We start from the raw sequence: 23,194 nt of genomic DNA, 5'->3' as shown, positions 1-23,194 counted from the left end.
TATCCTCTGTTCCGTCTCTGACGCAGCAGAGTTGGTCTGGAGCCCCGGGGCGAGGCCTTGGTGGTTCTTCTGGCAGGGGCGAGGCCTTGGTGGTTCTCCTGGCAGGGGCGAGGTCTTGGTGGTTCTCCTGGCAGGGGGCGGGGCGAGGCCTTGGTGTCGGTTATCCTGGCAGGGGGTGGGGGCGAGGCCTTGGTGTCGGTTCTCCTTGCAGGGGGCGGGGGCGAGGCCTTTGTGTCGGTTCTCCTGGCCGAGGGCGGGGGCGAGGCCTTGGTGTCGGTTCTCCTGGCAGGGGGCAGGGGGGAGGCCTTAGTGTCGGTTCTCCTGGCCGAGGGTGGGGTGGGGACAAGGCCTTAGTGTCGGTTCTCCTGGCAGGGGGCGGGGGCGAGGCCTTAGTGTTGGTTCTCCTGGCAGGGGGTGGGGTCGAGGCCTTAGTGTCGGTTATCCTGGCAGAGCAGACTACATCGTACTAGCATGTCACCAAGGAATGCACAGCGTGGGAGTTACCACTGGAGGCTTGGCCAGTGAGGAGGAGGAGGAGGAGGAGGAGGAGGAGGAGGATGGTGCTCCTCAATAATTTGATGACAAAATAAAAAGAAGGAAACGCTTTTGGAACGTAGGCTACGATTCCTTCTGGATCCGTGGATGAAATCAATTCGATTTAGTCCGATGATATTCAGACGGAGTCGGTTCAGCGTTCTGCATATGGTGCCTGAGGTCAAGGTTCACACTTATCTCCCTGACCCTAGAACCCTCCGCCTCTGCAGCCCAGAGGCTGGCAAAACTCATCATCATCATCATCATCATCACCACCAGATACGAGATCAGAGCTGCCTCACTAACTCCAGTCAGCCCACTTTAAACAGGCATGAACAGAATTGAGAGAGAGAGAGAGAGAGAGAGAGAAGGAGAGTAGTCAGGTTTGGGATAGAAGCTCTAATTGTGACCACGCTCTTCTGCCTATTAAAGTTCCTTAGAGATGAAAGAAATGGTGTAACGTCTAAAAAGGCCTCTATAGAGAACCATTTGAAACAGAACCCTCTGAAAGACCCATAAACTTCACCATAGAACCCTCCTCGGCTCTCCAAGCTGCTGTTTGGAACCCTACATGGTTCTTTGTGGCCCAAAAAGGATTCTGTATAAAACGATACAGACCTGAACTGAAAAGGGTTCTTTAGAACCATACGGACCTGAAAATGGTTCTATGGAAAATATTTTTTCAGAGGGTACTGGTTCTATTTGCATGAGTGCCTACGGTGCTATGCGACTGTGACCTTGTGGTTTGCTGAAACTCTGGCTGAAGCCCTCAGGTTCTCCGACACATCAACGCACACAACCAGGAGGAAGTGATCCGGCCTGACAGAGTCAGGCGGCCATCGCATACAAGAGCTCTCTGACAGTATTTTAACAATGGCGTCCAGTTCACCTCTGAATAAGTTAATGATTCATAGGCCAACGCGGTATGTTTTAATAAGACAGGTGTGTGTATGTGTGTGCACGTGTGTGTGTGCGTGCAAGTGTGTGTGCGTGTGTGTGTGCGAACTGCTCTCCCAGCAGCAGGTAAAGCAGGTTAGCTTTGATGAATGAAAGTCTACCTTGTCAAATTTGGCTCTCAACATTCCTTTCTACTGAAGGCTCCCATACAGACAGACAGACAGACACAGACAGACAGAACGACGGACAGGCAGACGGACAGACAGACAGACACAGACAGACAGACAGACAGACAGATGGGCAGGCAGGCAGGCAGGCAGACAGACAGACAGACAGACAGACAGACAGGCCGCATGTTAATGCATGTTAATGCAGGTTAACATGCAGGCCGCATGTTAATGCAGGATGGACCTGCCGCTTGTCAGGCAGGTCCATCCTGTACACCTGCTGCTGGACTGGTAGGGCGAGGTATCGTGACTAAGGCTGCAAAAAGTTAACCTCGAGAGCGAGATCAAAAACTTCATGAAGTGCTCTTCTTCCTGAACTTAAACCATGAATAGAAAACATAAACATCTAGGCCTATATCATAGACTATATAACTAAAAATATATAGCCTATATCATAGACAATGTGGAAAGTCATGCATAATCAGTCATAATCAAATATGCTTACTGTCTCTCACCAGAGGAAATTAGTCTATGTAGGTGAACGGTTTCTTCTCACCGTCTCGTCGCGGGATCTGCTTGATCGAGGCTCCTCTGATGGCACGCGCCCATCGCTCTGCTTCCCGCAGGTTCGCGAGAGGGTCCCGGTCCACTGTGACCCGAAAACACCGCTCCTCTCTCTGCCGGGCCGGGCCCGCTATCCACCGCCGCTTCAAACCGTAGAAATACGCGGTGAAGTAGGCAGCCCCGCCGCCCGCGCTCTCCTCCCCTCGCCCTCGATGCGTCCTGCAGCCGATACAGTCGGTCAAACTGAAAACCACCGTGTCCCATTCCGGTAAAAGAGCGGCGATCTTTTGGACGGTGAGCTCCGTCTCCGTCAGGCTCACCGAATACCTGACGTTTGCGTTGGTCGCGTCTGTGAATTCTCCGTACAGCACGCCATCCGCGACCCCGTTACACTGACGGGACGGGTCCGGTGGAGGGGCGTCTTTCTCCATCCCGTTCGGCGGAGGACCGGGCAGAGCGCTACTGGCGGGAGGCTGATCAAACAGCTGTTCTTCATAGAGGTCTCTCCCTAGTGACTGAAACGGGAATGGCACGGTATGGTCCGTGTTCCTACATCAGAGAGACAGGCGAAGTGGGGGGTGGATCATTAGTGGGTCAAGGCGGATCATTAGCCAAGTGGATCAAGGCAGTCAAAAGTTAGACTAGGATGCTTAAACCACAACTCGCTTCTACTGCTTTAATAGGCAGATATAGCCTATGATCTAAACTTATATATTTAGTAGCCTAGCCTAACTTCATGACGAAAATGAGGAAAATATCATGAGAAAACACCCCAAAGATAAATGATGAACGCTGAAGTCCAATACGATCTATCAACAACGACATGATCCATGTGAAAAATCATCAAGTGAATTATCATAAAAGCACCAACTGCATATTAGCCTACGGTAGGCTACATTAATATTAGATAGATTCAAAAAGTCACATTGAAAATTTCCACGGCTGAAATGAATTAATGACGTCACGTCACGTGTGGCCCTCGGCGACCGGTCACGTGGCTGATGACGCGTTCCAGCGTATAAAATGACGCGCCGGCTCTTGTTCAACCTCTTCTTCTTCGGTCCAAATCAGTATTTCTCTGCGGGTAAAGAGAAGCCTCCAGTTCTTCGAATGAAATTATTCTGTGTATCTTTTGGTAATGCTTCGACTATGTTTTACGTCGAGGCTAAATTCGGCCAGCCACCGTGAGAGAGAGTCAGCTGTTGTGAGTATCTTTGTAAATTCTGCAGTTATTCGCTAACAACTTTATGGCACCACGTGCAGTTGGCTAGCTTCTGCGAGCTAGGCTAGGTTAGCCTTGAACTCCCAACGCCCAGCTATCAGGATAAGTGCATGCACATAACTTTTAACACGTTGCTTGCTTGCTAACAAGCCAGTCATACCGTCGGATTTCATGCGTATTTGGAAATAGGATCCTGCTCATCCAATTTCATTCTCGGGTGATGTTAGCTTGCTGGCTAATTAGGTTAAGACCACCTTGTGAATCTCACGATCCGGACATGCCATGATGTTTTCAGTCCCGGAGATGATATAGTTCTAAGTTCTCTAGCATACTAGAATGACCATCCAATTAACCTGATGGCTGGCTCACCTTTTTAAATTGTGGCTGCAGGGATAATTAACTCGTGTAACGCTAACGGTTAACTCGGGCGTGAAGCTGACAATGGTGAACCTTAAAGCTACACGGTAACAACTGAAGTATCGAGACTTGCATCTAAATAGACTATTTTCTGACTTGTAGGAGTGAGTTCTGGACAGGCTAAAGACGGGACGCCAAACTGCAGGATGTGAAGCTGGCAAGGTGAGTGCTCGTGTTTCAAAGCCATGGGTTCTATACGGGTCCTTCAGCCTGGCAACCCGCCTGAAAGTACTGCCCACGAATCGTTCTCTGGACTTGATTGTGTAGATGGATAACTTTAATAATGCTACGATGGTGAAGAGAATTAATCCTGGGCTGGGTTTCCAGGCTGATGACTCTTCCCCTCTAGTGCTGTTTCTGGTGCCCTCTGCTGTTCCACTGATGAAATTGCTGCATAGGAAGTGCCGTCTTATGCGACAACTGACGATGGTCAAAGCTGTTCTGAGGAACATTAAACACGGTCCCAGTTTATCTATCCAGCTCAAATACCCATGTAGGATCCGAATGCTAATATGTCATCCTCTACAGATGTTCCTGGAACATGCGGCCCTGGAGTAATTCATTGGGTTGTCACCAACACGAGTGGAGACCAGGTAATTGAAGTCAATGACATGTAGATTTACTTGTTTTATATAGATACCCCACAAGAAGGGTCTGATTCTATTTAGCTCACCAGCTGAATGTCTGGTAAATGAGAATTATACCTGCCAATTGAGGCTTAGACAGCCTTTGCATATACAGTCTTTTAGTGTAATGTACCATGCACACATCTGCATAAAACATTAAGGTGAATGGTGATCCGAGCAGATTGTAATTTAAACATTTTATTTTCTATTCATGAGTATAGAATGGTGCAACAAAAACCTAACGCATGCATTTAACTTGTATATTCAAAGTATGGGCCCCACTCCCAAACATCAGCCAGCCTCACGACGACTCACCCCCAATCTTATTTTAGTTGGTCTGGTCTTTTGCCCCGGATATCTTCTGTTCCACTGATGAAATGGCTGCATAGGAAGTGCCGTCTGATGCGACAACTGACGATGGTCAAAGCTGTTCTGAGGAACATTAACCACGGTCCCAGCTAATCTATCTAGCTCAAATACCCATGTAGGATCTGAATGCTTATGTGTCATCCTCTACAGATGTTCCTGGAACATGCGGCCCTGAAATAATTCATTGGGTTGTCACCAACACAAGTGGAGACCAGGTAATTGAAGTCAATGACATGTAGATTTACTTAATATAGATGACCCCACAAGAAGGGTCATTCTTTTTAGGTTACCAGCTGAATCTCTGGTAAATGAGAATTATACCTGCCAATTGAGGCTTAGACAGCCTTTGCATATACAGTCTTTTAGTGTAATGTACCATGCACACATCTGCATAAAACATTAAGGTGAATGGTGATCCCAGCAGATTGTAATTTAAACATTTATTTTCTATTCATGAGTATAGAATGGTGCAACAAAAACCTAACGCATGCATTTAACTTGTATATTCAAAGTATGGGCCCCACCCCCAAACATCAGCCAGCCTCACGACGACTCACCCCCAATCTTATTTTAGTTGGTCTGGTCTTTTGCCCCGGATATCTTCTGTTCCACTGATGAAATGGCTGCATAGGAAGTGCCGTCTGATGCGACAACTGACGATGGTCAAAGCTGTTCTGAGGAACATTAACCACGGTCCCAACTAATCTATCCAGCTCAAATACCCATGTAGGATCTGAATACTAATGCATGTCATCCTCTACAGATGTTCCTGGAACGTGTGCGGCCCTGGAGGGATTATGGGTTGTCAACCATGACTAGTGGAGCTCAGGTAACTAAACAAACATTTCCTGGTTGTGTAGTTGTGCTGTGTAGTTCCCCACAAGCCTGTGATGAGAGAAGTTATCCCTGTCTGAACTGCTGTTGACTCTATGGTAACCTGAGACTTGTGAAAAGCTAGTCAGATGCGACAACTGACGATGGTCAAAGCTGTTCTGAGGAACATTAACCACGGTCCCAACTAATCTATCCAGCTCAAATACCAATGTAGGATCTGAATACTAATGCATGTCATCCTCTACAGATGTTCCTGGAACGTGTGCGGCCCTGGAGGGATTATGGGTTGTCAACCATGACTAGTGGAGCCCAGGTAACTAAACAAACATTTCCTGGTTTTGTGTAGTTGTGCTGTGTAGTTCCCCACAAGCCTGTGATGAGAGAAGTTATCCCTGTCTGAACTGCTGTTGACTCTATGGTAACCTGAGACTTGTGAAAAGCTAGTCAGATGCACAGTAAACACAACTGTCAACCCTGGCTCACTAATGGTTATTCATTTCCAGGTGGTTGGTGTGTAAGGACGGTCCATGGAGAACCTGACCAGATTAACCACCCCATGCTTTGACACTGGCACTGTGCGCTCCCATCCCCCGCTGCTATCGAAGAGAAGAGGGGCAACTGTATGGGGAAGGCGCAATGCAACCGAAATGGAACACGTGAAGTGTGGAAAGCAGTGCGTTTGAATGCCAGCTCTTTCTATGCATGGATCAGCTGTGGAAGAAATGGGCCCAATAGATTATATACAGGGGTGCAGACTTGTCACCTTTGTGAAAATGGCTGTTTTTAATCCAAAATGCTGTCATTTGTTTGATCTGCATGTATGGGTTTGTACGCTTGTCACCTTTTTCCACCTGTGATGGGTTTGTACCTCTTTAGCCTAGAGCGGGGAGGGAGGCGAATTATAAAAAAAAGTACGTTGGCCTGTAAAAGTGAAAACAAACATGTTGATATAAAGACTGAACGATATCTAGTCTATGCCTCTTCCATCATTTACTAACAACTTGTGATTCCTCACTTTGGTCTGACTTTTCATAAGTCATTAATATTGCCAATTTAAATAACATGCTTTTTAAATATCTAATGAAGGTCATTTTATAGGTAGCCTATTTTATGTTGTATCTACAGAGTATCGGATATTGGTCAGGCTGTTCTGAAAGAAGAAACCTTGTTGAAGCAATAGTTCCTCGTGACCATAATGAGACAGTATGCATAACAGATGTACATGGAGCAAAACATGAATCACCAACAAGTCTTTCCAACAAATTTATTGTAGTTCGAGTTGGCTATATTGTTTAAATAAAAAAATAAAAAAACTTGCCCCAGCTGCATATAAAAAGATTAGACGTACACATTTTGTACAGTGATGTTTACTGGCCCTTGTGTCAGGATCTGTACAAGACCCTCTTACAAAAACTACATACAGACACGCAAAGTTGGACACTTTTCCAAAGCAATTTGCATATATATGTACATTTGTCGAGTGAGAAATTGTCCCAGTTTGTCAAAGCCTATAAGAACATGGGAACCCAGCAGTCGGCACTACAGAGAGGACACCACCTCTGGTTAGATTCAGGCATGCCAAGGATTTAATACAAGCTACAATCTTACCAGGGCTCAGCTGCATAGTAAACTTTATTTATATAGCACTGTTCATACAAGTAAATTTAGCACACAGTGCTGTACAGAATAAATAATGCTCTATGCATGGTTTTATCCTGTTGGAATGATAGTTTTTTTTAATCACATCAGTATTTGAGATGGCTTTGATTCAAGTTTAATGGCACAGGTGACGTGTTCACTGCTGGGGTTCGGGGGTCAGTGGGTGTGGAAGGCTGAGTTGTAGGGAGCTTTCTTCAGGGCGTCCAGGAAGAACTGCTCATCTTGTAGGAAGTCTCGGTCCTAGGAGGAGAGAGTAGAGGTTAACGTGGAGCTACGCCAACTCCACTACCAAATGGACTGGAGTGATATTAGGCCACTTATTCTTACATGTCACAGACTTCAATTCCTGTACTCTAATCAATACTCTAAACCAGCTGAGAAGCTAGTCATTCCACAGGTACATGATAAACACTACTGTATGATACTATGATAAAGACTGCTGGTCACCTTCTCAGCGGTGTGTCGGAGCAGGGCCAGCCTGGCCTGCAGCTCGGTGGCCCCGGGACTCAGAGGGGCGAAGGTCAGGGTGGAGGTCAGCTGGGGGGGAGTGGCCAGCACCGGGCTGAAGTCTGGGGACAATGGAGGAGTGAAGGTCACGCTCACGTTGTAAGTACATCGCATATGAAAAAGGAATACAGGGCGGCTGTAGCTCAGGAGGTACAGTGGGTCGGCGGTTCGAATCCCGGATCCTCCTGACATGTCGAAGTGTCCTTGGGCAAGACACTGAACCCCAAATTGCTCCCAATCAGTAGGCTAGCACCTTGCATCGGAGCTGCCGCCATTGGTGTGTGTATGTGTGTGAATGGGTGAATATGAGAGGCCTTCATTGTAAAGCGCTTCAGATAAAAGCGCTATGCAGTCCATTTACCCGCACCTCAACTGGCAAGAAGATTTTTTTTTTAAAGGCACAGCAGAGGCAAACGGTATAACCCAGGTATGTACAACACCTCTGACCAGTGTTGTAGTCGAGTCACTCTCGAGTCCGAGTCGAGTCTTCAGTCCCCAGTGCTCGAGTCCGAGTCGAGTCACGAGTCATCGAAGAAGCCTCCGAGTCACGAGTCCCCAATGTTCAGAGACCGAGTCAAGTCACGAGTCCCGAAAATTGCAACTCAAGTCTGAGTCCTGGACTTGAGTACAACACTGCCTCTGACTCGCTGACAGGCAGGTATGGCCTGGTCCAGATTCTCCTGGCCAGTTAAGCCAGGGTCACGTACAACAGACGTGAAGGGGTTAATCGGAACAAACTCTGAAAAGTTCTAAAGCAGTTTTCCAGGTTCACTCTAAGACGGACGTTCTCGAACTGGCGTCTGGTCTCGGCTGTTGTATATGAACCCAGCTTGAGGAAGGCCTGTTGGTACACAGGTCAGTCACAGAGACTGACCTGTGGTGAATAAGAGGGGCAGGATGTGAGGTAGAGAGACTGACCTGTGGTGAATATGGGGTGTGAGGTAGAGACTGACCTGTGGTAAATATGGGGTGTGGGGTAGAGAGACTGACCTGTGGTGAATATGGGGTGTGAGGTAGAGAGACTGACCTGTGGTGAATATGGGGTGTGAGGTAGAGAGACTGACCTGTGGTGAATATGGGGTGTGAGGTAGAGACTGACCTGTGGTGAATATGGGGGCCAGGGTGTGAGGTAGAGAGACTGACCTGTGGTGAATATGGGATGTGAGGTAGAGAGACTGACCTGTGGTGAATATGGGGGCCAGGGTGTGAGGTAGGGGGGGGATGGGCAGACTCTGCCTCAGCCTCTCCATCTCTCTGCGTTGCTCTGTCATCCTCGCTCTCTCCTGCAGGGGGAGCCAGAGCACAGCACGGGTCAGAACGCCGAGGTACTGGAACGCGGTGGAACTCACACATAGCGGCGGCGAATCAATGTGCCTTTCCCTGTTCACACACGACAAGGACGGACACACACACACACACGCAGGCACCCGCCCCCTCCCTACCTGGTGCAGGTGTTTCTCCTGCGTGCGCAGCTGCTCCGCCCGGGCGTGGACGGTCCGGAGACGGGCCTGGTGCTCCAGCTCCACCTGACGGGCCTCCTGCAGCGCACGCTCCCCCTCCTCATACCGCTCTGAGGCCAGCTAACACACACACACACACACACACGCACACACACGCGCATACACACACACACACATACGCGCGCACACACACACGCGCGCACACACACCAAAACAAACACGCGCGCATACACACACACATACACGCACAAATGTGCACATACACACACACACACATACACGCACGCACACACAGCAAGGTTGGTCACAGTGCGTATACACAAACAGGTGTGGAATAGGCAGGTGGATTAGGGTGACTGGTAGGGTAGAGTGCAGTAGTAGTGTGTGTGCAGTAGTGTTTGTGTGTGTGTGTGTGTGTGTGTGTGTGTGTGTGTGTGTGTGGTGGTCCAGACCTTGCTGAAAGCCTCCACCTCCTGAGCGTGTGTAGTAGAGTATAGTGTGTGTGTGTGTGTGTGCGTGTAGTAAAGTGTAGTGTTTTTTTTTGTGTAGTGAGTGTGTGTGCAGTAGTGTGTGTATGTGTAGTAGTGACCTTGCTGAGGGCCTCCACCTCCTGAACGCGTGTCTTTAGCCCCAGCACCATGCTGCTCAGCCCCTCCTTCTCCCTGCCTAGCTCCTCCCTCTGCCTCTGTAGCTCCTCCCTCTCTCGCGCCACAGACTCCTCCCTCTGCTTCAGCTCTCCCGCTTGCAGCTTCAGACCCGCCTGCTCCTGTGAGGGACACAAACATGAACCAATTAATAACCAACAATGAACCAAGTATTAACCAACAATGAATCAAGTATTAACCAACAATGAACCAATTAATAACCAACAATGAACCAATTAATAACCAACAATGAACCAAGTATTAACCAACAATGAACCAAGTAATAACCAACAAGCAATGGTAGTATTCACACAAGTTAATAACCAACTATCAACCAAGTAATAACCAACATTGAACCAAGTAATAACCAACAAGGAATGGTAGTATTCACACGAGTGGATCTCTCTCCAGAGCGCTGCTAGCCCTCATCTCCTCCCTCCTCCCCTCTCTTCCTCCTCTCCTTTCCTCCCCTCTCTTCCTCCTCTCCTCCCCTCCTCCTTTTCTCCTCTCCTCTCCCGGTACCTGAGCCATGCTGATGATGGAGTCCTCTCTGTGGGCGTGTCTCTCCAGGGCGCGGCTGGCCTCTCTCTCCGCCCGGGTCTGTCTCTCCTTGTCCTGGGCGTAGAACTGACTCCTCTCTGCCGCCAGCTTCCTCCTCTCCTCCGCACAGCTCCTCATCACCTCCTGCTGCTCCTCCAGCAGCGCCGTCTGGGTGTGAGGGGGGAGAGACGGAGGAGAGGGGGGAGAGAGGTGGGTGGAAGGAAGGGAGGACAGAGAGATGGTCAAGGATGTTGGTCAGAGTTGGTTGTCTAGTCTGGTAGAATTGCAGCAGAGGCCTAAGACAGTAAACCTGCCCCTCCCCCCCAGCCCTAACCAGCCCCCTAACACAACTCACCCCCCACCCCCGCTCTAGGACCACCCCCAGACCCCCCGCCCCACCTTGGCTCTCTCCAGCTCCTCCCTCTCCATGGTGATGTGCTGGGTCAGCGACCTCCGCTCCTCCTCCACGCCTCTCTGGAGAGACTCCGCCTTGGCCTGCTCTGCTGTTGCCCTCCAACGCTCCTAACACACACACACACACACACACACGCACACGCACGCACGCACGCACGCACGCACACACGCACACACGCACACACACACACACACACACACACACACACACACACACACACACACAATATAACAATGTGAGGCTAACTAGGCACTTATGTAACTGACTCCCAATGTCTGACGGCATTGTTAGTGTTTATGTCCTTTGTGTTTGTGTTGATGTGGACATGAGTGAATGAGTGAATGAGTGAGTCGAGTGTCCAGACCTTCTCCAGCTGTCTCTGCTGCTCGGCCAGCTGGGTGTCCATCTTAGCGATGACCTCCTGGAGACGACTCCTCTCCTCCACCAGCACCCTCTGCTGCTGGCCCAGACGCTCCTGCATGACTGACACATACACGCACGCACGCACGCACACACACACACACACGCACACAGACACGCACGCACGCACGCACGCACACACAACTTACTGTAAAGGATAAGTTCACTGTTTTGGACTTCATGGCCTATTCTCTGTCCGCCTCTCTCTGGCCCTGGGTGGTGTGTGTGTGTGTGTGTGTACCTCGAATGTGTGGGTGTAGCTCATAGCTGTTCATCTCTCTGGCGTGTCTCCTGCTCCAGGCCCTGGGTGGTGTGTGTGTGTGTACCTCGTAGCTGTTCGTCTCTCTGACGTGTCCCCGGCTCCAGGCCCTGGGTGGTGTGTGTGTGTGTGTACCTCGTAGCTGTTCGTCTCTCTGGCGTGTCCCCTGCTCCAGGCCCTTGGTGTTGTGTGTGTGTGTGTGTGTGTACCTCGTAGCTGTTCGTCTCTCTGGCGTGTCCCCTGCTCCAGGCCCTTGGTGTTGTGTGTGTGTGTGTGTGTACCTCGTAGCTGTTCGTCTCTCTGGCGTGTCCCCTGCTCCAGGCCCTTGGTGTTGTGTGTGTGTGTGTGTGTGTACCTCGTAGCTGTTCGTCTCTCTGGCGTGTCCCCTGCTCCAGGCCCTGGGTGGTGTGTGTGTGTGTGTGTACCTCGTAGCTGTTCGTCTCTCTGGCGTGTCCCCTGCTCCAGGCCCTGGGTGGTGTGTTCGTGGGTGCTCTCCACCCGAGACGACAGGTCCCCCAGCCTGTGAGAGAACTGCTCCATCTGCTCGATAACCACCGTCAGAGACCTGACACACACACACACACACACACACACACACACACACAGTTATTGAGTAAGTGTGTGATGATACTGACCAAGGCTATCTTAAGCAGTGTGTACGTATGTGTGAGTGTGTGTGTGTGTGTGTTGTAAAAGTGTTCGAGTGTGAATATGTAGTGGTATAGTTGAGGTGGTTGGGTGAGTGACCTGGTCTGGTATGTAGCGGTAGTTGAGGTGGTTTGGGTGAGTGACCTGGTCTGGTATGTAGCGGTAGTTGAGGTGGTTGGGTGTTAGTATGTAGCGGTAGTTGAGGTGGTTGAGTGTTAGTATGTAGCGGTAGTTGAGGTGGTTGAGTGTTAGTATGTAGCGGTAGTTGAGGTGGTTGAGTGTTAGTATGTAGCGGTAGTTGAGGTGGTTTGGGTGTTAGTATGTAGCGGTAGTTGAGGTGGTTGGGTGATAGTATGTAGCGGTAGTTGAGGTGGTTGGGTGATAGTATGTAGCGGTAGTTGAGGTGGTTGGGTGGGTGAGTGACCTGGTCTGTGAGGTGGCACTGGTCACAGCGTCGATCTCCTCCTCCTTCAGCCTCTTCAGCCTCTGGACCTGCTCCTCATGGTCCTTCTTCATCTCCAGGATGGACTTCCTGCTCAACAGGAAGTGGACTACGGGTGTCACTGACCGGGTATGGGATCTGAATCTCCGAGCCGAGCGGACTAAAGTGGGGTCTGCTCTGGCCTGTCCGCGCTGAGCTCCATCTTTGTGACCGCGCGTACCTAGCGTTTGCGTACCGGTGTGTGGCACTGTCATGCCAAAATGTGTCCCGGCTGCTAAAATGTGTCTGGTAAAAAGTCTGATTGTCTAATAACATTTTGCGACCATTTTATTTGTTGATAGCTCGCTAGTTAACTTGTCACTGATGTCAGTAAACATATAATATCAATGTTTGTAAGTAATTTGAATTAAAAATACGTCTATTAGAATTGAAAACCTCGTCCATGAACGTTAGCAAGTTGGGAGCTGGTTGCTAACGTTGGGAGCTAGCTCGACCAGCTAAACCAAGCTCTCAACTAGCTAGACCAAGCTCACAACTAGCTAGACCAAGCTCTCAACTAGCTAGACCAGCTAGACCAAGCTCTCAACTAGCTAGACCAAGCTCTCAACTAGCTAGACCAGCTAAACCAAGCTCTCAACTAGCTAGACCAAGCTCAACTAGCCAGCATTTGTTTTGGCATGACAGCACTGGACACGCGCTGTTTGTGTGAATTAATTACTTTCCCAGATCTCATAAACTAACGTTCTCCCCTGGGAATCACCATGTCGTAATGAGCCAGAGATTTAAACTGTTTTCTGATGGGAATACGTCCTTTTTTGATCTGTAACGTCCAGCTGAACGTATGCATCGGTACGACTGAACTATGAAAAGATTAACGAGTGCGGACTGGCCAGACGTCTGCTCCCTGACCTCTGAACTATGAACTGGCCTTAACCCTGACCCTGTCCATGACCATGACCCTTCATTCTTGATTAGTCTTTAATGCAGGTTAACCTACTTGTGCTGACCCCCCCCCCCGCCCGCCAACCACACACACACACACACACACACACACACACACACCTCTGCAGGTCCCGGAGCCGCTCCACCTCGCGGTCGCGGTCCTGCTGGGCCTGGTCAAGGCGGCGCTGGTGCCGGACCTGCAGCTCGCTCCTCTCCTGCTCCCCCAGACGGGTCAGAGCCGCCAGCCGCTCCGCCAGGTCCTCGCTCTCCTGCTGCGCCCGCAGCTCGCGCTGACACGCCGACTCCTCCAGCAGCTTCACACGGGCCCTGGGGACACACACACACACATAAATACACACACACACACATTTCTCTCCCCTACCTGTGTGTTCTCTATGTCTCTCTATCTGTGTACGTTCTCTGTGTCTCTCTACCTGTATGTTCTCTATGTCTCTCTCTCCCCTCTACCTGTATGTTCTCTATGTCTCTCTACCTGTATGTTCTCTCTCTCTCTCTCTCCTCTACCTGTTATGTTCTCTATGTCTCTCTCTCTCTCTTTCTCCTCTACCTGTATGTTCTCTATGTCTCTCTACCTGTGAGTTCTCTCTCTCTCTCCTCTACCTGTATGTTCTCTATGTCTCTCTACCTGTATGTTCTCTGTCTCTCTCTCTCTCTCTCTCTCTCTCTCTCTCTCCTCTACCTGTATGTTCTCTATGTCTCTCTCTCTCTTTCTCCTCTACCTGTATGTTCTCTATGTCTCTCTACCTGTGTGTGTTTTCCATCAGCTCGGTGTCCTGCTTGTGTCTCTGTTGGACGCTCTCCAGCAGCATCTGAGTCTGGTCTCTCTCTAGCTGCAGAGTTCTCACCTAGAACACACACACACACACACACACACACACACACACACACACACACACACACACACACACACACACACACACACACACACACACACACACACACACACACAGTCAGAGTGTCAGAGTCAGAGCTGGGCTCAGCGCAGTTCTAAATGCTGCAGATGAGAGGTACGTAGAAGTAGGAGAATAAAAACATGTATTTTGATCTATCCTATTCTACTCCACTACACTCTACTGTACTCTACTGTTATAGACCACCCCTCCGGTCTCTCCCCCACCTCTCCCCTCTCCTCCTCCTTTCTCCATCTACCTGTCCCTCCTTCTCTCTCCTCCCCTCTCCTCATTCCATCTACCTGTCCCTCCTCCTCCTCTCCTCCTCCTCTCGCCATCTACCTGTCCCTCCTCCTCTCTCCTCCTCTCTCCATCTACCTGTCCCTCCTTCTCTCTCCATCTACCTGTCCCTCCTCCTCTCTCCTCCTCTCTCCATCTACCTGTCCCTCCTCCTCTCCTCCTCCTCTCCTCTCCTCCCCTCCTCCTCTCTTCTCCACTCTCTTCCTTCCGTCTACCTGTCCCTCCAGGTGGATGATGCGAGCCTGTAGGGTCTGGAAGTCCAGCTGCTGCTCCTCCTTCTGCTGCTGCTGTCTCTGCAGCCCGCCCACACCCACAGCACCCCCTAGCCCCAGCAGCTGGGACTGCACCAACTAGAGAGAGAGAGAGAGAGAGAGAGAGAGAGAGAGAGAGAGAGAGAGAGAGAGAGAGAGAGACAGAATAAGACAGAGATGAATACTGTTGAGTCAGCAGTCAGTGAGTTTGCTTTCCACTGATCTGATACTGGTGATGCGTTGTCAGGTGGCTCTTCTCACCTGCTGTTGCAGTAGGAGCTGGAGGCTGTCAGCAGACAGAGACACCTGTAGGAGGATATGATACTCAAACATTTTTTCCCCCACAATTTATTTACACATCACAGTATGTCTATCTGGGTGTAATGGTTCTCATGTCTATCTGGGTGTAAATGGTTCTCAGCTTCTCTGAGGCCACATTAACTTATTGCGTGGAGGAGGTGGGTAGTTGTATGTTCCAGAGCTTGACTTGGGCAGGAGCTAACCAGAGCTTAGTACCAGCTCCTCACACGTTCTACTGCGAATGGAACTTTATTTTTTGGGAACGAACGTTATCAACGGGAAATGTAATGTAATCATGATTTAAGGTCTGACTGCACATGAGGGCGCCCCGCCATGTAGTAAAGGCTAATTGGGATGCTGGGAAATTTCAATGACACAGCGGAAGAAGACACAAAAATGAAACGAGCAAAGCGCAGTCCGGCGTGGGACGTTGTTATCAATTAATCAACTATCGTTTGTTAAGGTTAACAGTTATCGATTAATGAAATTCCTTGAAATTTGCAACCCTAACTGGTAGGTAGGTAGGTACCATATGAGATCAGTCTCTACAGGCTACAGTGGACAGGCGTAGGTGTACCTGCGGTTGGGCAGAGGGCACGCCGGGCATGCTGGGAGCGCTGGTCTGGATCAGGCCGTGTTGGGGTGCTGAGGACGGGGACACGCCGACAGCATGAGACCCACCGGACACGACCACAGGGAATGTTGACCGCGAGAAGCCAGAGACAGGAGCGGAGAAGTGGAGATTGTTAGTGTACAGTTACAGTACTCCTACTCTAGTGCTTCTCTAGGGGGCGTGTCTTAGGGGAGTACCTACACCACTAGGGGGCTTGTCTGAGGTGAGTACCTACACCACATGGAGCCTGGTAGCATGGCGGGCAGGGAGCCGGGTCCAGGGCCGGACACAGGCTGCCACTGGGGGCCGGGGCAGCTGGGGGGCAGCTCAGCCCGACTGGACCACCCTGGGGCCCCAGGGTCCTGCAGGGGAGAGTACTGGTGGGGCTGGGACTGAGGCTGGGGTCGGGGCTGGGGAAGGCTAGCCCTAACAGCGGAGGTTGTGGGGAGTGTGGAGAAGAGGGGTGAGTCTGGGTGAGGAGAGGGGGCAGGTGTGGGTGCGTGTTGGACGATGGTGGAGGAGGACTGAGGAGAAGAAGACGATGGATGAGAGGAGTGGGGGAGAGGCTGAAGAGAGGGGTGAGGCTGAGAGGAGGGGTGAGGAGAGGGGTGAGGCTGAGAGGAGGGGTGAGGAGAGGGGTGAGGCTGAGAGGAGAGGGATGGCTGGATAGTCTCTACAGGGAAGGGAGAGAGTCTGTGTGTGAGTCTGGGAGGAACTAGCCACCACCGGGCCTTCATCTGAGGACTGTAGTTTGATTTTCTAACTTGACTATCGGCAACATTATGACAAAAAGTTGTGTAACTGGTAGCTTGGTATCACAACAAGGATTCAAACAATTATTTGTTTTGGAAGGAGTTGGTTCCACGCCGGTTCAAGTTCTGAGCCGTTGGTTCCACGCCGGTTCCAGTTCTGAGCCGGCAAACCAGCAAACCTTTTTACGAACCAGCTAACATTTCCGCCAGGTTTGTTTTCTGAGGGAGAATATGGGACGCGCAATTCCATAGTGACCAGTTTTTTTTTTTTGCAGTTGAAACGCAAAGAACGGCTCAAACCGGTTGGTAGAAACGGGCTATGATTTTGGTTCTTTACATATAGGGGGCGCTGTGGGCGTGGCTGGATGTCTGGATGGTGGGCTCGGGGAGACGTACCAGGCCTGGATGGATCCTCTCTGGCGGGGGCAGAGTGAGGAGGAGGGCTGGGCTGAGCCTCCTCCCTTCTCCTGGAGGCTGGGGAGGAGCCAGGTTTACTGGAGGAGCCAGGTTTACTGGAGAACAAAACACCGTCTGCCAAGTTAATAAAGTACTGCAGCTGTTAATACTAAGTACTGGGGCTGTTAAAACTAAGTACTGGGGCTGTTTCGTGTTCACCCGTCCCTGTTTGTCTGAAGCCGGGTTCACATTCAACAGCCGGGACGAGACACTAGTTCAAGGACATTCGTCTCGTCGTAAGTCTTTCCATTAGATTTGACAAGTTGATTCTAGAACTTTCAGCGTTCCAAATTGTCAGTTCCGAAACAATCAAAACGTTCTGATCTTAAGGCTCACCTGAGGAAGGAGTGGAGGTCCAGCTCCTCTCCCGAACCCAGGACCTCCTCCTGGCGGCTCTTCTGGCCCCCCGGCCGCGACACTGCCTGGGTCTTCCTCCTGCTCAACGCCCCCGAAAGCCAATCGTCTTCCTCCTCCGCCTCCTTCTTCCCGCGGCTGGTGGGGACAGTCTGGGCCCGGGGGGGCTGGGAGGAGGCGGCTGTAGTGGAGGTGGTTGGGGTGCTGGGGGTTGGTACCGGTGTCTCTGAGACGGGCTTGGCTGTCAGAGGGGGTTTTCTCTCCAGTGAGGGAGAAGAGGAGGGGATCTCTGAGGCAGACTTGGTTTCTTTAACCTTCTCTTCCTCTCCTCCACCAGCATCATCGTCGTCGTCCATCTTCAGACCCAGCCAGTCAGCTCCGGCTCGGTGCCGGGAGGCGGAGGGGGTGGAGGGTTTAGGCTTCGTCTCAGGTGAGACAGCACTCACGTCCTCAGTGGAGAATCTGGAGGATGACAGGTTCATTTGAGAGAGAGCAGACATCTTGTTTGTCTAACACGGTTATTGAACCCAGGTGTCCTTGGGCGCCGTCCCTAACGTCTACCGTTGGAGCAAGAGGACAGCATACCTGACGGACTGCCTTCGCGAATGCCGTCCTTCGGGAGTGGCAGCCAAGGTGGGCTGGTAGGAGCCAAACGTCAGATCATCCTCCAGGAACGGGTCTGTGACAGAGAAACACCATTATCAACAGCCAGCCTCCACTACTTCTATTCCACCTCTTTATGTTGATGCTAAGCTAGTAGCTAACATTCAACCACCACCTCACATTTATACTAAGCTAAAAGCTAAAGGGCTAGCTGTATTCCCATCCATCACCTCATGTTTATGCTATGCTAAAAGCTAAAGGGGTTAGTTAGCTGCTACCCTTAGTGTTGGAAGTCTTCTGCTGCTGCTGAGGCTGCTGTTCCTTCCTCTCGCCTGTAGGGGGGCGCTCTAGCAGGCGGGGGGAGGTGCCCCGGCCCAGGATCTCATCCAGCCTGGTACGGGCTCTCTGGGGGGGGTCATCACTGTTGGGAGGGGTTGGGGAGGGGGGTCAGAGAGACGACAGTGTCGGAATTATAGATGAGGAGAATATTTCACTATCTGAATGAGGAGAATATTTCACTATTTGCGACAGTGTGTGCCGTAAGATATTTTCAAAAGGGGGAAAATGGCCTTTAGACTGGAGACTGGCCTACCTGTCCTTCTTGGGAATGTGGACAGTCTCCTTCTTCTTGGGACTCTCCTTAGGGCTCTCTCCAAAGCCCAGAGCATCCATCAGATCCTCCTTGTCGTCGTCAAACGTCAGCTCGTCTCGCTTCTTTGGTCCCTGCGTCCCTGGAGCTGGCAGACAAACACACATCTGGGTTCAGTAACAGAGACACAGAGGACAACAACCCGCTGAGATGTTTCATGTTTCATTACAATGTAGAAAACAACGACACCCACCAGTGCTCTCCTTCTTCTTGATGATGGGGGAGTCTGAGGGGGACAGGAGGGGTTTCCCAGGCCCAGGAGCAGGGGCAGGCTTCTTAGTGCTCTGCTCTGCAGGCTTCTCAGTCAAAGGGTTGTCCAGATCTGAGGAGAGGAGAGGAGAAGGAAGGAGATGAGGTAGGAGAAGAGGGTGAGATGGGAGGAGAGGGGAGGAAAGGAGGGGAGAGAAAAGGGGAGGAGAGGGAAGAGGAGACATCTGGACTGAAACGACTGGTTTGGACAGGCTCCGAGGCAGTGCTGGGCTCTACCAAGTTAATCCATTTAAACTATAGTATTCCCCCAGTCCCTTCAGTGGATTTCACAGTCGACCACATACTCTATATGTTTCACATGTCTCACGTGAGTCTTTTAAAAAGAGTGAGGTCCAACTGTCAAATCCACCTGGTGCCTCAATAAGTTAGTTACCTTTTGTGTCAGGTGTTCGGCTGTCATCACTACCACCACCATCATCATCCTCGTCTGAAGCAATGCAGCAACGAGGAAACAATGTACAACAGCACACATTTAACACATGAAGGCACCAGTATAATGGCTGAGGTGGGGTCACAGGCTGTGGTAGTTGGCAACGGTGTAGTGCTGATGCTGCCACGGGGTTCACCCTGATCTCGCCGCAGAATTCGGCGGTACCGGCGGTGTAAATTCCAGCGGCGGTACCGCTGGAATTTCATCGCAGATCGGCGCCCGCATATTGAAATGTGTGGGTCACCGCACAAATCCACCGCAAAAGTTGAGAAAATCCAACTCTGGCGTTTCGCCGCTGGCGGTGGTTCGCCCGTGCCGCGCCGCCTGATTTGCTCCTACCGCACCGCCCGGCCAGGTGGCTGCGGCGTGCTGCCCAATTCACGCAAATTGTATTGACTTCCAATGTAAACTCGCCGCAAGAATCGGCGGTGAATCGTGTAGGTGTGAACGTAGCATGACTGAAGTGGGTATACTCTAATGGAGAATTTGCTGAAATAGTCAAGTTTTTACACCAGTGGTGGTAAAGAAGTGGGTATACTCTGTATACCTCCGTATCCTGGACCACACTACTGTCTGGCAGCCAGCCAGAATGTTCAGGAGAGACATCCAGCCGGTAATCAGTCGGACAGACTGCCAGACTGCCAGACAGACAGACTGCCAGACAGACAGACAGACAGACAGACAGGGCTTACCGGTGAAGTTGAACTTCTTATAGCCGCGCACACCGGAGGCAGGGGCAGAGCTGGGCTTCTTCCCCTCCATACCAGCCTCACCTGGACAGAGACACACTCAGATCAGTCATCAACACCACAGGTCAATACCACGCCAACATCCATTAGATCCGTCATTCTGAGAAAAGCATGTGTGTGTAGCAGAAGTGGTTTGAGAACCACTAATCCAGCTGTCACCCTCGGACCACCGGGGATGTCTTCTGGGTCTAATGGTAGAAACTTGGGCATAGAACTCAACGCCCAAAACTTTACACACGTTTTACCCAGATAGAACCATGTACCCAGTCATTCACATTTACACACATGTAGTACACAGATAGAACCATGTACCCAGCCATTCACATCTACACAGAACCCACATAGAACCATGTCATTCACATCTACACAGAACCCAGACAGAACCATGTACCCGTTCCTGTGATCTTGCCTGCTGGTTTAAGGGCTTTCCTGGCTCCTCCCTCCGAGCCTGTGCTCTGAGCAGGGGCGGAGCCTGGTTTCTTCCTGGGAGTGAACAGATCGGCGTCCATGTCGTCCATATCCTGGGGAGATGCAGAGCAGACAGGAAGACGGTCATCATCACAGTCCAGCCATGCTGCTTAAGGCAGAGCAGACTGGGTTATTATGGAGGAAGGACCTGTCTGTCTCCTTCTCAAGGATCAAACTGAAACCCTAGAGAGAGAGCCTTGTCATAGGACAACAGTCATTCTCAATCGATCGATCAATCAATCAATCAATCAATCAATCAATCAATCAATCAATCAATCAATCAATCAATGAACCAACCACCCAGCCAACCAATCTGTAAATTAATCGATCTATTTATGTTACATTGATTATAGATTGTAAATGTGTTAGTGTTAAAACAGAAAAACATCCACCTAGGACAGCGATTATACACAACTATACACAAAAATACATTAGATACTAGAGTCTAGCAGAATTTACCGTACAGTTTATAATGTGCAAACTATGAGCTGTGTAATGTGCAGACTCCCTGCCCAAGCACCTCCCTTCTCTCTGGGGTTTTAGAACCCTCTGGTTCCCTTCCCTGTTCCCTCTAAGGGGTTCTAGAATGTTCTGGTTCCCTTCTCTCTGAGGGTTCTAGAATGTTCTGGTTCCCTTCTGTCTGAAGGTTCTAGAATGTTCTGGTTAGCTTCTCTCTGGGGTTCGAGAACTCTCTAATTCCCTTCTCTCTGAGGGTTCTAGAATGTTACCTTCATGCTCTCCAGCAGAGCCATGGGATCGGCCTCCGACACGTCAGAGCCCTGGAGCAGAGCAGAGAGAAGACAGGACAGAACAGATTAGGGTTACTGTGCAGACAAAACTGTCCTCTGTCTCTCCGGTTTCTCTCTCCCTCTCCCTTTTCTCTGTCTCTCGCTCACCACTCCCCTTTCCCTCTCCTTCTCTCATCTCTCTGTCTCTCTCTCTGCCCATCCTTCTCTCTCTCCCTCTCTCTCACCCACTCCCATCTCACTGTGTCTCTCTGCCCAATCCTATCTGTTTCAGATTCAGAAAACTTTAATGTCCTCGAGAAGCAATTCATTTTGCAACAACAAAATACATACAGACAAACCCACTCCCCCCTCTCTCCCACCTCTCTTTCTCTCCCACCCACTTGTCTTCTCTCGCTCTCCCTCCATCTCATCCCTTCTGTATTATCTGTCAGCTTACCTCATCCTCATCATTCGCGGCCTCCTCTGCCAGTTTGCTGAAGAAGTCATCGTCCAATAGGGAGCTGGAGAGAGAAAGATACAGAACAAGCACGTTGGGTTGTGACAGTCTGTCTGCGTCGCTGAGGTGAGGATACATACACCCATCTCAATACTCTCTCCTTCCTTCTTCAGGGTGTATCTCAACACTCTCCTTCATCCCTCAGGCTGTATCTTAATGCTATCTTCTTCACTCCTCAGGCTGTATCTCAATACTCTCTCTCCTTCATCCCTCAGACTGTATCTCAATACTCACTCTCTCCTTCACTCCTCAGGGTGTATCTCAATACTTTCTTCATCACTCCTCAGGCTGTATCTCAATGCTCACACTCTCCTTCACTCCTCAGGGTGTATCTCAATACTTTCTTCATCACTCCTCAGGCTGTATCTCAATACTCTCTTCATCACTCCTCAGGCTGTATCTCAATGCTCCCTCTCTCCTTCACTCCTCAGGCTGTATCTCAATACTCTCTCCTTCACTCCTCAGGCTGTATCTCAAGACTCTCCTTCCTTCCTCACACTCTCTCTCCTTTGCTCCTTCTCTCTGAGGGGAGGCGTCTCTGTCTGCTCTCCTCTCTGAGGGGAGGAGTGGAGGTTGTGATTGGCTGAGAGACTCACCGTTTCCCGCTGCGTGTGGGCAGAGGGGCGCCCTGCCTGGCTGGCTCTCTGGCGGGAGTCTTGACCTCCACCGGATAATCTATCACAGAACAACACCGTCCGTGATCACGTACTTCTGTTAACTACAACATTCTATTGTTTATTTCTATTGTTTCTGTCTGTTATTGCTTTTGTCTGTTGTTGTGTGTGTACACCTACTATGGAGCCGACTGTTACATTTCACTACGTTGTATTATGTATGTGACGAATAAACTCTGAATCTGAATCATTCATTACGACAAACACAGCGTGTCCTACTGAAATCACGACCTCTGTTGATAGCTCCTAGTCACAGATCTAGACATGTCAAATGTGAGCTTGTAAAGTATCAGGACAGGTAGCACTTCACATACCGTCATCATCACCCAGGAGACCTTCCAGTATGTCATCTACTGAGCCTGGGGAGTCAAGAGATTCAGTTCAGACAGGCTTGGAGTGGAGTTTAGACTCAACTGTGTGTGGACTGGTGAATCAACATAAACCAACCTACTTTGTGTTCCTTTCTTCTGCCTGGAAGTCTGCAAAGATATAATTGTGAGAAGATTACAACAGGTCAGAGAAGAGCTAGTCTAGCAGAACAACACATGCAAGGGATTCTACAATAGTGTTAGTTGGTGAAAGCTTTTTGAGGTTATGTGCTGA

The 23,194-nt window shown here is 50.3% G+C and overlaps 2 protein-coding genes and 1 long non-coding RNA gene across 3 annotated transcripts in view; 1 reads left to right on the top strand and 2 right to left on the bottom strand.

Annotated features, from left to right (window-relative positions):
- Positions 1 to 2,593, bottom strand: part of LOC311317411 (sphingosine kinase 1-like) — a gene marked incomplete at both ends in the record, with an annotated part of 11,189 nt that extends 8,596 nt beyond the window's left edge. Inside the window, one exon of the mRNA XM_084448494.1 lies at positions 2,155 to 2,593. Coding sequence (XP_084304620.1) covers positions 2,155 to 2,593 — 439 coding nt within the window. The remainder of the gene's footprint in view (positions 1 to 2,154) is intronic.
- A 637-nt stretch (positions 2,594 to 3,230) lies between these two features.
- Positions 3,231 to 6,572, top strand: LOC311317658. Its single transcript, XR_014630759.1, has 7 exons — positions 3,231 to 3,366; positions 3,904 to 3,963; positions 4,330 to 4,394; positions 4,947 to 5,011; positions 5,560 to 5,625; positions 5,878 to 5,943; positions 6,134 to 6,572. It is a non-coding gene; the product is annotated as an uncharacterized lncRNA (long non-coding RNA).
- A 444-nt stretch (positions 6,573 to 7,016) lies between these two features.
- fbf1 (Fas binding factor 1) overlaps positions 7,017 to 23,194 on the bottom strand; it is a gene marked incomplete at its 5' end in the record, with an annotated part of 19,314 nt that continues 3,136 nt past the window's right edge. The window contains 27 exons of the mRNA XM_084448493.1: positions 7,017 to 7,529; positions 7,737 to 7,858; positions 8,977 to 9,079; positions 9,239 to 9,376; positions 9,846 to 10,022; positions 10,423 to 10,608; positions 10,840 to 10,962; positions 11,220 to 11,338; positions 11,960 to 12,099; positions 12,607 to 12,714; positions 13,687 to 13,893; positions 14,332 to 14,432; positions 14,993 to 15,127; positions 15,290 to 15,334; positions 15,906 to 15,973; positions 17,090 to 17,205; positions 17,486 to 17,965; positions 18,089 to 18,182; positions 18,385 to 18,527; positions 18,699 to 18,843; positions 18,949 to 19,077; positions 19,399 to 19,452; positions 20,148 to 20,228; positions 20,596 to 20,725; positions 21,401 to 21,451; positions 21,858 to 21,921; positions 22,514 to 22,592. Of these exons, the coding sequence (XP_084304619.1) occupies positions 7,446 to 7,529; positions 7,737 to 7,858; positions 8,977 to 9,079; positions 9,239 to 9,376; positions 9,846 to 10,022; positions 10,423 to 10,608; positions 10,840 to 10,962; positions 11,220 to 11,338; positions 11,960 to 12,099; positions 12,607 to 12,714; positions 13,687 to 13,893; positions 14,332 to 14,432; positions 14,993 to 15,127; positions 15,290 to 15,334; positions 15,906 to 15,973; positions 17,090 to 17,205; positions 17,486 to 17,965; positions 18,089 to 18,182; positions 18,385 to 18,527; positions 18,699 to 18,843; positions 18,949 to 19,077; positions 19,399 to 19,452; positions 20,148 to 20,228; positions 20,596 to 20,725; positions 21,401 to 21,451; positions 21,858 to 21,921; positions 22,514 to 22,592 (3,422 nt within the window). The 3' untranslated portion in view covers positions 7,017 to 7,445. The remainder of the gene's footprint in view (positions 7,530 to 7,736; positions 7,859 to 8,976; positions 9,080 to 9,238; positions 9,377 to 9,845; positions 10,023 to 10,422; positions 10,609 to 10,839; positions 10,963 to 11,219; positions 11,339 to 11,959; positions 12,100 to 12,606; positions 12,715 to 13,686; positions 13,894 to 14,331; positions 14,433 to 14,992; positions 15,128 to 15,289; positions 15,335 to 15,905; positions 15,974 to 17,089; positions 17,206 to 17,485; positions 17,966 to 18,088; positions 18,183 to 18,384; positions 18,528 to 18,698; positions 18,844 to 18,948; positions 19,078 to 19,398; positions 19,453 to 20,147; positions 20,229 to 20,595; positions 20,726 to 21,400; positions 21,452 to 21,857; positions 21,922 to 22,513; positions 22,593 to 23,194) is intronic.

The sequence above is a fragment of the Borostomias antarcticus genome (assembly GCF_949987555.1).
Source record: "Borostomias antarcticus genome assembly, chromosome: 14".
Lineage (NCBI taxonomy): Eukaryota > Metazoa > Chordata > Actinopteri > Stomiiformes > Stomiidae > Borostomias > Borostomias antarcticus.
The sequence above is the reverse complement of the archived record's forward strand: the minus strand, read 5'-3'. Positions and strand labels throughout refer to the sequence as shown.